At 43.4% G+C, this 12,851-nt stretch overlaps 1 protein-coding gene across 6 annotated transcripts in view; it reads left to right on the top strand.

Moving 5' to 3' along the window:
• DTNB (dystrobrevin beta) overlaps positions 1-12,851 on the top strand; it is a 505,091-nt gene that overhangs the window by 366,335 nt on the left and 125,905 nt on the right. For all 6 annotated transcript variants that reach the window (XM_068143073.1, XM_068143070.1, XM_068143069.1 and 3 more), the window contains one exon: positions 3,995-4,080. In XM_068143073.1, coding sequence (XP_067999174.1) covers positions 3,995-4,080 — 86 coding nt within the window. The remainder of the gene's footprint in view (positions 1-3,994; positions 4,081-12,851) is intronic.

Here is a 12,851-nt window from a genome sequence, read left to right as displayed (position 1 = left end):
CTTTAGTCTCCTTACTTTCCTGCAACGCTGCTACCAACATTCTCTTCTCTTTTCTCCTACTTTCTTCTTCCCTGTTAGAAAATACTCTCCATGCTACATCCAAAAGTGCCTCTAAATATCTTCCCTGCGGGGGTGACAACTTTTGCAGCTTCTTTCTGATATCACTAGCAGATTGGCCAATAAATAGGGATACCAGTTGTTGTATACCTACTTCTGATCTGGGGTCAAGAGAGGTGTTTTTCCTCATGACTTCCCTCAGCTTATCTAAGAATTCTGAGGGTGATTCACCAGGTCCTTGTCTGACTGAGTATAACACAGACCAGTTAATTGCTTTCGGAATGGCTTTTTCTATTCCCCTGGCTACAAACTCCTGGTATTCCTCCAATCTAGTCCTTTGCAGCGCATTGTTCGTATTCCATTCCGGATTTTGGAGTGGAAATACATCTCCAATGTTTGCCCCCCCTCCCCGGGTTTGAATTCTTTCTGTTGCAAGCTCCAATCCATGTTTTTCAATTAATTGTTTCTCTGTTTCAGTCATTTGTTCTAATAATAACTGGATATCGTCCCAGTCTGGATTGTGCTGCCTAACCATGAATCGAAAATGTGTAGCCATCCCTGTGGGATCATTACGATAATTTTTAGCCTTTTCTCTCCAACTATCCAAATCATGACTTGTAAAAGGCACCTTAATCCAGACTGGGTCCCCCTCAGGCCCTACTGCTTGTCGCAGGGGGGCTTGAATGAGTACCTGGGAAGCCGGGGCATTTGCTTGCTGTCCTCAGGTCCTTCTTGCCACTGGGCTTCCCTGAGCATAGCTCTGGGAACTGACTCCAGTATCACTCTCTGAATTGCTGCCACTCCCAAAACTTCCTACATTATTTTCCGAACTCTCTGTCACTACCTCTTGCAATTTTCCTGGAGATTGATAAAATTCAGGCAGGTCTTTTATTTCCTCAAGTTTAAGACACCTCTGCCCTATGCTACACGCAGAGCAACACCTTTTCAACTGTGTCTGCCTCTTATTCTTGGCTTTGTTTTCTTTTTCAAGGGCCAAAACCATTGGATCTGAGGGAGCTCTAACACCACAGTCCCTTTGAAACTCCGGATGCTCTCGGAGATAGAAAAACATATCAGCATATATTGTCTCATCCCATTTCTTTTCTCTTCTTAAAAACAACATCAATTGCAGTAAAGTATCATACTCCAGACTCCCATTTACAGGCCATTTCTCTCCACCATCTAATTTATATAATGGCCACCACCGGGTACAAAATTTAATTAGAGTCTTTTGATTTGTTGACCCTCCTGGGGGGCCTCCAATTTCCCCCCAGTGGGCAAGTATACAACCAAGTGGGCTATGTCTTGGGATCTCGCTACTTTGTCTCCCTCCCATTTTACACAATACAACACAGTATTTTCTTTTTACAGCACACAGAACACAAAACAAATGCAAATACAACTACAACAATAATGACCGGTCCTTAGCACACAGTTATTGGCCACACACACTCAGCCACACATTCAAAACCTCTAGTACTTTATGTTCTTTAGGGACCCTCTTGGCCCCTCGCACACTTAAACGATACTTATAATTCCCTTTGGGACCCCCCTGGTCCCACACTACAAACAATGTTCACAATATATAAACAATGCTTATAGTTACCTTTGGGACCCCCCTGGTCCCACACTACAAACAATGTTCACAATATAAACAATGCTTATAGTTACCTTTGGGACCCCCCTGGTCCCAACCCAAGAGCTCTTTTACCTAGGGGTGCAATAAATGCCTCTCTCCCGCGCAGGGCGTCCCCTCGCGACTTACGGAGCTACCCCTTTTATAGAAGCATACCTTCTCTTTGCTGGCAGTCTTGTCTGTTCCTGCAGCGATCTGATGAGCAGCGGAGCTCTCCTCGAGAATTTCTCCCTGAGAGGTCCGGCTCCTCAGCAGGTCCTGCAGCCAAACAGAGTCGTCCTGCCGCGGTCGCCAAATTGACTTAGAGAATGACACACAAGAGACTCAGCAAGTTTCTTGTATTATGCTTCTATTCTGGCGCGCCTGACACAGGTAGAATCATTTCAAAAGACCTGTGTGTCTTCAGAGAGTTTTGGGCAAACTTTTATACAGAAAGTTATCTGTCTATAATGACAGAGGTCCAGATGCTTCCTATCTATACAAAGCTTATCTATCTAAAAATAGCAGAAGTATACATATCATGCAGGTGTCCTTTATCTTATACAAAAGATCATCTTGTCCAAGACTAACAGAAGTGAATCACTAAAAAATACTGCTATTCCTTATCTATCCAAAGGCTGTCTGCCAACCCCTCTCCCCCTCCCTGCATTTCAGCTAACAAGCAGAAAATTCTTATCAACTCTGTTCTTCTGTTAATGAGACTTTTCTGTTCATCAATACACTTGGCCGTTTTTGAACCTCAGAAGTTTCACATGGTCCCACTTCTCCAGCTTGTTCAGATCCCTCTTGGTGATCCCATTCCTCAGGTCTGTCAGCTGTGCTATTCAGCTTGGTGTAATCTGCAATCTTGCCAGTCTGTATCACTGAGGAAGATATTAAACAGCACTGACAGACCCTTAGGCTCCCTGTGTACCAGTCATTAAATCCTCCTGGTGCCCACATCTATCATCCTGAGCATTCTCCCCCACCTGACCAGTGTAGCTGTGCCAACACAACCACCTGCTGCAGATAGTTCTCAGCTTAGAGCAGAACCTGAACCACACTGAGAATTACTGGAGAGATCTGTTTAGTCCAGGCTAAAAACAGAGCAGGGGCAATGCTAAACATCTGACAGTAAGGGTGGTCAAATTCCAGTGCCTCTGCCTGGTGCTTTTAGACACTTTCTTTGCAAACCTTCAGGCTGAGCATCTTCTAATATGTTCAAGAACCTGGAAGGTTTAGATATTGGTAGAGAATCAGCAGCCTAGGTTTTTTTTTTTGTGGTTTTGTTTGCTTGCTTGCTTGTTTGTTTCTGGGTGTCTTTAGCCTTGAGAACACTTGTGGGGGTCTTGTTGTGTATTAATAGATAATGGTTCTAAGAGGCAGTGGAGCCAGTTGAGTGGTGCCATGATAGAACAGGAGGTAATGGGCACTAGGTCATTCCATTTAAACAAAAGAAAGAACTTTCTTATGATCTAAGTACTCAACCACTGGAGCAGGCTGTGGGGTCTTCATCCTTGGAGGTATTCAAAACTCATCTGGACAATGCCCTGAGCAGCCTGCTGTAGTTGGCATTGCTTTGAGCAGGGGCTTTGGGTTAGACTATTTCAAAAGGTCCTTTTCAATCCCTGTGACTCTGACTTAAAATAAAAAATTAAATGTACTCCTGGAAGCAATAGAACAAATAAGAGAACATTGGCTTGTCCTGTAAAATAGCCACTGTAGTTTCCAAAAGCCCTCTTGACTAGTGGTGTTTGAAAGTGAGCAGCATGAAGGATGTCTCTCCTCTGCAGTGTTGTCTTTGCTCCTGAGGGCTCAAGTACTTTAGGTCATGAGGGTGACTTCAGGCTTCAGGCAGGATTTCTGAAGAAAGTGATTAAGGACCAGATGGTATTTTTCATAGGCACATCCCTTCTTCTCAGCAGAACAAAGTTTTTTGTGCTTTGGATGGAGCCCCAGAACCTCAGGAGCTTCCAGAGTCTGCACATGAAAGACATCACCTGCACTTGTCCTTGTAGCTGATTGTACCATGATGCAGGGAGATACCATGGGACCTCAGCTTTGTGACACACTCTTTGGGGACATCAGTAGGTCATCAAGAACAACTGTTAACCCAGCACTGACAGGGCTCCACTAAACCATGTCCCTCAGCACCACATCTACATAGCTTTATAACCCCTCCAGTGATGGGGACACCACCACTGCCCTGGGCAACCTGTTCGTGGCCCTGACATCCCCTTTGGGGAAGGAGTTTGGTTCAAACTATGTCATAGGTGGTAACAGGTAATTAATATTGTGTCTAATTTTCCTCTGTTCCTCCAGCCTCGCCCACCTACAGACCTGGGTTTTGGCTTTGATGCCAACAAACAACAAAGACAGCTGATTGCAGAGCTGGAAAACAAAAACAGGTAAAGCAAGCTTTGATCAGCACTATTTGGGGAACAATGTTTGAGGAGAGAAAAGTCTTTAGTCCTCATGCTTTGTTGTTGCTAACCTTTTATATTGCATTAACCAGATTGTTCTTCTAGATCTTTTGTTGAAGCTGCCTCATTAACCAATTAGTTCAGTGTGGATAGAGCTGCAAGGCTCTTAGTCTCCAGGGAGCAGGTTGATCTTCTTCACTGATCTTCTTAATACCATCTTAAATGGTGATGAGTGTTGGGAGCTGCTTTGCAGTCTTCTGTTGATGTCTGCAAACTTCTCACCACAAGGTCAAGTATTCAGATGGCAACAAAATAAGTGGGCTGAGAACAATGTAGTAGAGTGATGGACAGCTGGGATGGGTAAACTCATCTTGAAAAGAATGAGTGGGGTTTTTCCTTTTGTTGGGACACAAAATAGTCTGAAGGAACTGGGTGGCCTGGAAGAAATAGGAGATGGGCTGTAGGAGATGGCTTCCTTCTTCTGGACAGGGGCCAGCAGTGTGCATTTGTAGGGCTGAGGCCAGCCGTACCATGGGCTGCATCCCCAACAGCATGGCCAGAAGGTTAAGAGAGGGGATTCTGCCCCTCTGCTCTGGTCAGACTCCTGCAAAGCTGGGTTCAGCTTTGGGGTTCTCAACATGGGAGAGACATGAACTGTTGGAGCAGGGCCAGAGAAGGCCACAAAAATGCTCTGAGGGCTGGAACTCCTCTGCTGTGAAGACAGGGTGAGAGAATCTGATTTGTTCAGCCCAGGGAAGAGAAGGCTCTGAGACCTTCTTGTGACCTCATTAAGGTGGTAGAGAAGAAAGCAGGGAACAGACTTTTGAGGAGGACCTGTCTTGACAGGACAAAGAATGATGGTTTTAAACTAAAAGAGGGAAGATTCAGACTAGAGAGAAGGAAAAAAAAAATTTTTTTTTTCCTCCTGACAGTGGTAACAAACTGGCTTAGGTTGCCCAGAGAGGTGGTAAATATCCTATCCCTTGCAACATTCTAGATGAGTTTGGATGGGGCTCTGAGCAACCTGCTGACTTCCCTGTTTATTGCAGGGGGGTTAGACAAGGTGACCTTTAAAGGTCCCTTCCAAACCAAATCATTCTGTGATTCTAATACTTCTTGGTCCCAAGGGACTACTACGAAGTAATCCACCCTGGTGTTACCATAATACTGCATTTGCACTCACCTGCTGCTTCAGCAGCTGCATTTTGAGTTCATGTTTCTCTGGCTGAGAGAGGCTATTTGGTACAGCTCTAAAGAACAAGCTGCTGAGCAGTTCAGACCCCAAATGTTGTATGCAAAAGCAGCCCCTGTGTTATCTGCAGAGCCTCTCCTGGATGTTGTCGGCATGCTCTCCTCAATGGTGTACTCTTCTCATAGCCGTGATCTGCTCTCTCCATGCTGCAGCTGAGCCTCACTGGCATGCATGAGCTTGCTGCCTGCACAGCCCTTTGCCAAGGCACTCTCAGTGCCAGGTAAAAATACTGAAGGTTAGTTTGGAGGAGAACCAGTTCCTGGAGAGCACAGGAACAGCTCAATACTTGCACTGTCATAGCATCCATATACTATCAAGAGACCTTGCAGGTATATGAAGTTCTTTGTAGAGATGACAGATAAGGGAGATCTCAATCACTGCTGGTATGAAAGCCTGGGAGGAGAGCAGAGTGGCTCGGAAACTTTAAAAAGGGCAGGAGGAGAGAACAAGAGATAATGATATTCACTCAGAAGGATTTCATTTCCATTTCAATCAGGGAGCCCTTGGCTGTCGCTGCCATGTTCCCTCACCTCTGGCTATACAGAACATTGTGACCTTAATGGTGCTGCTCACTGATCACCTTTTGTGGTGGGTTGAGAGAAGGCCTAAGCTTTCTCTCCCCCACAAAGAGGGGAAAAAAACCCACAGCTAACCCAGCTGGAGAAGCAAGGGAAATGCTATATTTTACAAGCAATGTGGAAAACGCAAGATATGTACACAAAATATACAGTATTTACAATATATACAGAAAGTAAAAAAAACAAGAATACAGGAATGAAAATTCCCTCCTCTGAGACAGAGGAGGGTTCCGCCCCTGTACCCCCCCTTCTCTCCCCCTACCTCCCTTTTTCCCAAAGAGGGTTAGAAAGAGAGAAAAAGGCAGGAAATTAATAAAGCAGAATCTTAGTTAGGCCTCATGCGAATTAGTTGCTTATCTGTTCAGGGTCACTCTGGCAGGGAGCCCAGAAGCAGACAAGCTGGAAAGGGAGAAGGAAAGGAGCGAACTGAGAGAAAATCCCAGCTGCACAAAACTTAAAACTGCATTCTACCAATCTACCAATGAAATTCGTTTAGAATATCGATGTTTTCATTTGTCTTCACCAAAACATTCAGCCAGAGTGTCCCAGCACTGTCCCTTTTCTTAAAGGCGCAGCCTCAAATGGTCACACCTTTACTCTGAGAGACCTCTGATTTGATCTCTATTACTCTTATTTTCTTTAGTTCTTCTGACCTGCCAGAAGGCCTTGAAAAAGTGAGTGGGAAGATGAGGATGCCAAGTGAGAGGAGTGACTGCCAGACTGTCAGGCTGTGCTGCCATTCAGCAAGACCTGAACAGGCTGAAAGTTGGGCTTATGAATAGCTAAAGCATAAGGGACAAGAGGATGGGGACAGATTCTTTTCAGTGGTGCCCAGCAACAGAACAAGTGGCAACTGGCACAAACTGGAATCAGGCTACCTAGAGAGATTTTGGAGTCTCCTTCTCTGGAGTGATTCCAAACCCACCTGTATGCAATCCTGGGCAATCTGCTGTGGGTGACCCTATTTTAGCAGGGGTGTTGGACTGGATGATCTCCAGAGGTCCCTTCCAACCCACACCATGCTGGAATTCTGGGATTACAGTAATTCAAAGAACTACACTGAATTCTGTCTTGGTGTGGTGGTTTAGGCTGGGGGCTGGCCCGGATGCCACTGCACAAACCACACCTGGGAGGTCCCATACTGCAAGAAGGGGGCCGCTTATTCGACCAATTTGATCAGCGGATTCCAACTTTATTGAGCATCAGACACATCTTATATACAGTTTGCTATAATTATGCCCACTTGGCAACATACTATTGGTTGCTCTCTAAAAGGTTACATCATTGTTTTCACAACTCTGTGGAATTCTTCTATCCGGCCTAATTGCTCTCTTTCCCAGATCTCGCCTCCTCCTTATCTTGCTTGCCTCCCATCTCAGGGGCAGCTGGACTTCAGCATACCAAGCAATCAGCACTTTCTCACATCTCCTACTCCACCACTATATTATCAACAGAGAATTCTTCAAGGCCTGAATTGCACAGGTGTTCCTGGGACCCATGTCCCCTCTTGCTCAAAACAAACCCCAACAACAATTCCCCCGTTTTTCTTTTGTGCAAGTAAGGCCTTGGAAGTTATTCTTTGAACACTTTGCATAATACAATTATAAACAAGTTTAACAATAATCAAAATGAGTACAATGATACCTAAGAACCTTAAAACTTACTACTATAATTAACAAACATATTAACATTAAGTCTGGGTATCCCTATCAGACACATCTGAAAAAGTTCAATCAATTCATTATTACCTGTTATGTTGCACCTTTATTTTCTCTAGGATGGTCAAAAAATCATAAATTGTTTAATGGTAGCAAGATTTCTTTAATCTGTAAAGGTAGATCTGGCCAGGCTCTAGCTTCACAGACAGAAAACTTGCAGGCAATCAGCAAGAGCAAAAGAGCTTCATTGCTTTGCCCAATATAAAATTACCCATAATAATGCGTTTTTGCTCATCCTAGTAATACTGATCTCTTATTGGTACCATTTGTTGATGTTTTCAATCGAAAATGAAAATGCATGTTGTGTTGTTATGAATTTTGATTTTCCTTCTAGGTGTGTAAAATTATAGCAAACTGGTGAGATAACATATAAATCCCTTCTCTCTACATTCAGTGTGGTAAGGGTCAAAGCATCCACTTTCACACATGCTCAATTGTGCAGGCTTCTTATCTGAAGAAAACAAATTCCCAGTTCTGAATGTTTATCTTTAAGACAGCTCCTTCTCAGCCGTGATGTCTCCAATTAACCAGACAGTGTCCTTGCAAGTCTGCAAGAGAGGTTTCTTTCTCTTTACCCTCTAAACAGGCCTCACAAGATCCTGACCCTTAATCCCAGTGCACTCTAAGTCTTACAATTTTAACACAAATCACCAGTATATTCATCACAATTCCCCCCTTTTTTTTTTTTTTGTCACCATTGATTTGTGTTAAAATTTCCAGATATTTCAGAACCTTCTTAATTGGATCATAATTAAGTTCATCTGTTCTGATCACATTCTGATCATAATTCTCTACTTGTAACTCGTTGACATGAGCAATCTTACTTAAAGGTCTTAGTATTTTGTAACAACAATTGCAGAGTATTATGCATAGCAATATTACAGTTATTCCAACAATATTACAAACAAATGTTTAAGCCAATTTAGATTTGGTAACCAGAAAGTTAATTTATCCCATATTTCTTTAAATCCACAAGAAGTATCATCTAAAGAAATCTGATGTAATATCTGATTGTGGTTTACAATCGCCTGTAAATCTGTTTCCACTCGTTTATCTAGATTAACATAACTACAACAACTTACATTTATGACTACACATACACCCCCTTCCTTAACATATAAAAAATCCAAAGCCAATCTATTCTGAGTAGATATTTTCGAGAGACTATTGATTTCAATTTGCTGTGCTTTTATTGCATCTGTGCTTGCATTTACCATGATTTCAACTGTAGCAGAAAAATTTACTATTGCTTTCTCAAGTTCAAGTCTTTTCTCTCCAGTCTGATCAAGATTCCACACATGGGAACGTGGTTTTTGATTTCGATTGGACTACTTATGTACAAATAGGGTTAGGATCAAAATTAGGCTCCACCAGTATATGTGAACTCTGCCTCCTCGGCCTGCTGGGGTGCAACCAGCAGCCGGGTGTATTTTCTTCTCGGCAGCAGTTACATTCTTCAGGAGCCCTACAGATTTTTTAACTCCTTAACCCACTTCAAAATTCCATTTGGAGTCTCTTCTCTACTTCCTTGGTTAGTTTGTTTACCATTTCCCATTGTGCTTTTGTTATTTCAATTCCTCTTCCTTCAAAATCTTATGTCTCTTACTTTTCCTTTTACTAATCCTTTTAATTATTCCTGATATTTCCCAACTAAAATTTCTCTAGTCTTTATTTCCCACTTATGCCAATCCCTTTCAATAATTTTCCATGGGGATTTAAATCCTTTTTCTCACCACAAAATAGGTTTTCTGTATTTACCAGCCCAAACTGCCTATTTTCAAATTCATCATTCAGGACAAAATATTTTTTTGATTGATGCTTTTGACCCCAGATTATCATAACAGTTATTGTGATCGATGTTCGACTTCATGGGAAATGCTGTTTCCTCTCAGTCTTGGTTCTTCTGCACATTAGTGAAGGAATAGTTGTTAAAATTAATACCTATTTACTACAAACCTTAACTTATGCTAATACCAAAAAATCCTTAAAACCTTAAAAAACTATGTTAAAATTAATCCATCAAATCAGTGTCTAAAAAGAAATAAAATTGTTACATTAACTAAAAAACACTTTCCAAAATTAAAACCTGTTTATACATTCCTTAACTATATTACATGGAGCTCCTTTGAAATGCCTAGGCAGACAACTAAGAAGGTTCGAACCAAAAGAAAATCTTACAATTTGAACTCTTAACTAAGTGCATACACCTTACTGCAATTACTATGTACTAAGTACTTATAAATACCAAATGCTTACTTATTCATTATGCTTATTAGAAAAACTTAACAAAACTCTAAATAACAAATCTCTGAAAGACGTTACAATCAGAAATGACAAAATGAGTACTGTTGCTTTAAATCAAAACAGAGTAGTGCGGCTAAAGCCGCTGCGGGGGAAAGGGGTGGGGGCTGCTGCCGTGGCAGCTGCTCCGCTGCTACTGTCGGTGCTGTCGGTGTCGGTGGTGCGTCAGCCGGTACCGCCTTGGTCGGAGCCGTCGGTATCCACGGGGGCCGGCAGGGCTCGCGGGAGGAGTGCGGTGGCAGGAACGCTGTAACCGCGAGCCTCCAAGCGCTCCATTTTTTCTAAGAGGGGCCGTAAAGCAAAGTCGGCGCTGTTTGAATTCCTCGCTGCCGGTATTGTCTTCCGAATCCGAGCCGTCGCTGGCGATGTCAGAGGAAGGTGTTGATAAAAAGGGGGTCGAACACACTGAGCTGCCTTTTTCCGGCTTTTTCCCCGCTGTGTGCAAACGGCAGTGGTGACGGCTGGTAAACGCGGTGTGGTCGCCGCAAGATGTATCGGGGGCGGCCCCGGTCGATCGGTCGACAGTTCTCAGACACATCTTTCAGCTGCAACTCAGATACACCTGGCACTGCATCTCGTCCTGACAAAGTTGCTCTAACTGCAGCAGCCATTCGCTGTTTCAGTTCGTAGGTTTTAACACAGTTCATGCATTCTCGCCACGACTCTTGCAGCTTTATAGCAGTTTTATCACCATCTATAACCAAGTCCCACAACTTGTTCCTGTATTCTCTCCAACAAGCTTCATCAAAATAACTATCTCCACTAGGGAAATGCCCTAAAGCGGATCTATGGGCCAAAAGTCCAGGAATTACTTTAGACGATATCTCCGCCTTACGCTTTTCGATGACACTGTATTTCGTCTGATGACTGCTTATAGGGTCGGCCTTGCCCTTTCGAGTTTGTGCGCAAAGGTACTAAGGCTGCCATAACCTGTTGACTATGCTCAAGCTGTTTTGTCATTGTCATTGACAACACCTCAGCCTGTTTTTGTAATCCCTTATCAATCACCTCCGTCAACATGGCCATCGGATTGCTTGGCAAGTCCTGAGCCCTCTGCAACAATTCGGCTAGCATCCATCTAGGATCTGCTGATATAATAAGCTGTTGCGTCTGCTGGTTCCCATTCTGCATTAAACACTGCCTTAAAATTGCCTCTCGGATACCTTCTCCTACGCTTGCTGCTCTAAGTGCGGCAAGCAACTTATCTACAAATTCACCAAGAGGTTCCTGTCTACCTTGCTTAATTCCCATATAGTGAGGATTTGCATTTCCATCCTTCTGCTTTTCAAAAGCCCTCCTTACTATCTGGGCTGATGCTTGCAAAACAGGCGGCTGTAAAAGTGCCTGTAACTCTGGTCTCTCATACTGTCCCGTTCCACACAACTGATCTACTGTTACATCAAATAATGGATTGTTTTGCTGTCTTTGTACTCCAGCTGATTGTCTAGCTAGGTGTTCCCACTCATTCAAAAATGTCATAAATTGAGATGCTGTTAGGATCAGCTTCATAACATTATAAGAATCTCTAGGTAACATATTATAGTTCATGTAAATAAAATCAATCATCTGTCTAGCTGGTTCAGATTGAACCCCAAACTGACTCGCAGTCTGTCTTAATTGAGATAACAATTTCCATGGCAATTGGGTTACATCAGCCTGAACAACATTTTGCTCCCCAGGGACCTGTGTATACATCACTGGAAAAGCTTGATGTGAAGCAGCCAGCCGGCTAAGCCCTTCCTGATCTCCTTCGGCATTTAAGTGTTCTGCAACCTTTCGCCAATACTCTGTGTGCTTTCTTGCATGATCTTTAACACCACCTCCAGGATCTACCGCCCTGTTTGTCTCCTCTCCCTCACCTACTTTCTTCTCCTGTACAATTTGCTCAGCTAAAAGAGACGGGGAAGGCTCCTCAGCAGAGTCCTGTGTTACAGATTGTAATTCGACTCTGCCACCTAGCCCTTTTACACACGCAGCCTTCTCCTTTCTTAAATAATCCTGAACCTCTTCTGACAAAGGCAACCCAGCATGTGTAACACTTGCTCCATTTGGGTCCGTATAATCTAATCGTACCCTGGCTTGATAAGCTGCCATTTGCTCAGCACGATGCTGATCCAATGCTGTCATAACCATCTTCCACCATTTTCCACACTCCTTTGCTCGTTTTTCATCATCTAAGCCATGCAGCCACAAGTCTTGTCCAGACTTTTTCCACTGCAATCTTTCAAACACCTCATTTGGGTCCTTAAAATATCCTAACTCTTCTGCATAGCTTAACAGCGGCACCAACTCCTTTGTAAAATTTAACTTACACTGTCGCTTTTCTAAAAAGCATATAAATAAATCATACGCTGCCTGCCTATCCATGTCCGTATTTAAACGTTAATACCTGTGCGCACAGACCTCGTTTAAGCAGTTTCCGGCTCTACAGCGTCTTCGGCTTCAAGGCTGTCTTCCCTTTTCTTGCAGCCTCTGGTACTGCTATCCCGGGCCGGCCTTCTTCTTGCCTCCCGGCTTACTGCGAATCTCCCAACGTCCCGAAGAACTTCTTAAACCCTAACGTTTGTCTTCATTAGGGTCCCATGTTCGAGCGCCACTTACTGCAAGAAGGGGGCCGCTTATTTGACCAATTTGATCAGCGGATTCCACTTTATTGAGCATCAGACACATCTTATATACAGTTTGCTATAATTATGCCCACTTGGCAACATACTATTGGTTGCTCTCTAAAAGGTTACATCATTGTTTTCACAACTCTGTGGAATTCTTCTATCCGGCCTAATTGCTCTCTTTCCCAGATCTCGCCTCCTCCTTATCTTGCTTGCCTCCCATCTCAGGGGCAGCTGGACTTCAGCATACCAAGCAATCAGCACTTTCTCACATCTCCTACTCCACCACTATATTATC

Source organism: Melanerpes formicivorus, unplaced genomic scaffold (genome assembly GCF_026170545.1).
Source record: "Melanerpes formicivorus ecotype bairdi unplaced genomic scaffold, bMelFor1.0.p_v2 SCAF_9, whole genome shotgun sequence".
Classification (NCBI taxonomy): Eukaryota; Metazoa; Chordata; class Aves; order Piciformes; family Picidae; genus Melanerpes; species Melanerpes formicivorus.
Note: the sequence above shows the minus strand (reverse complement) of the source record. Positions and strands in the feature narration are given on the sequence as shown.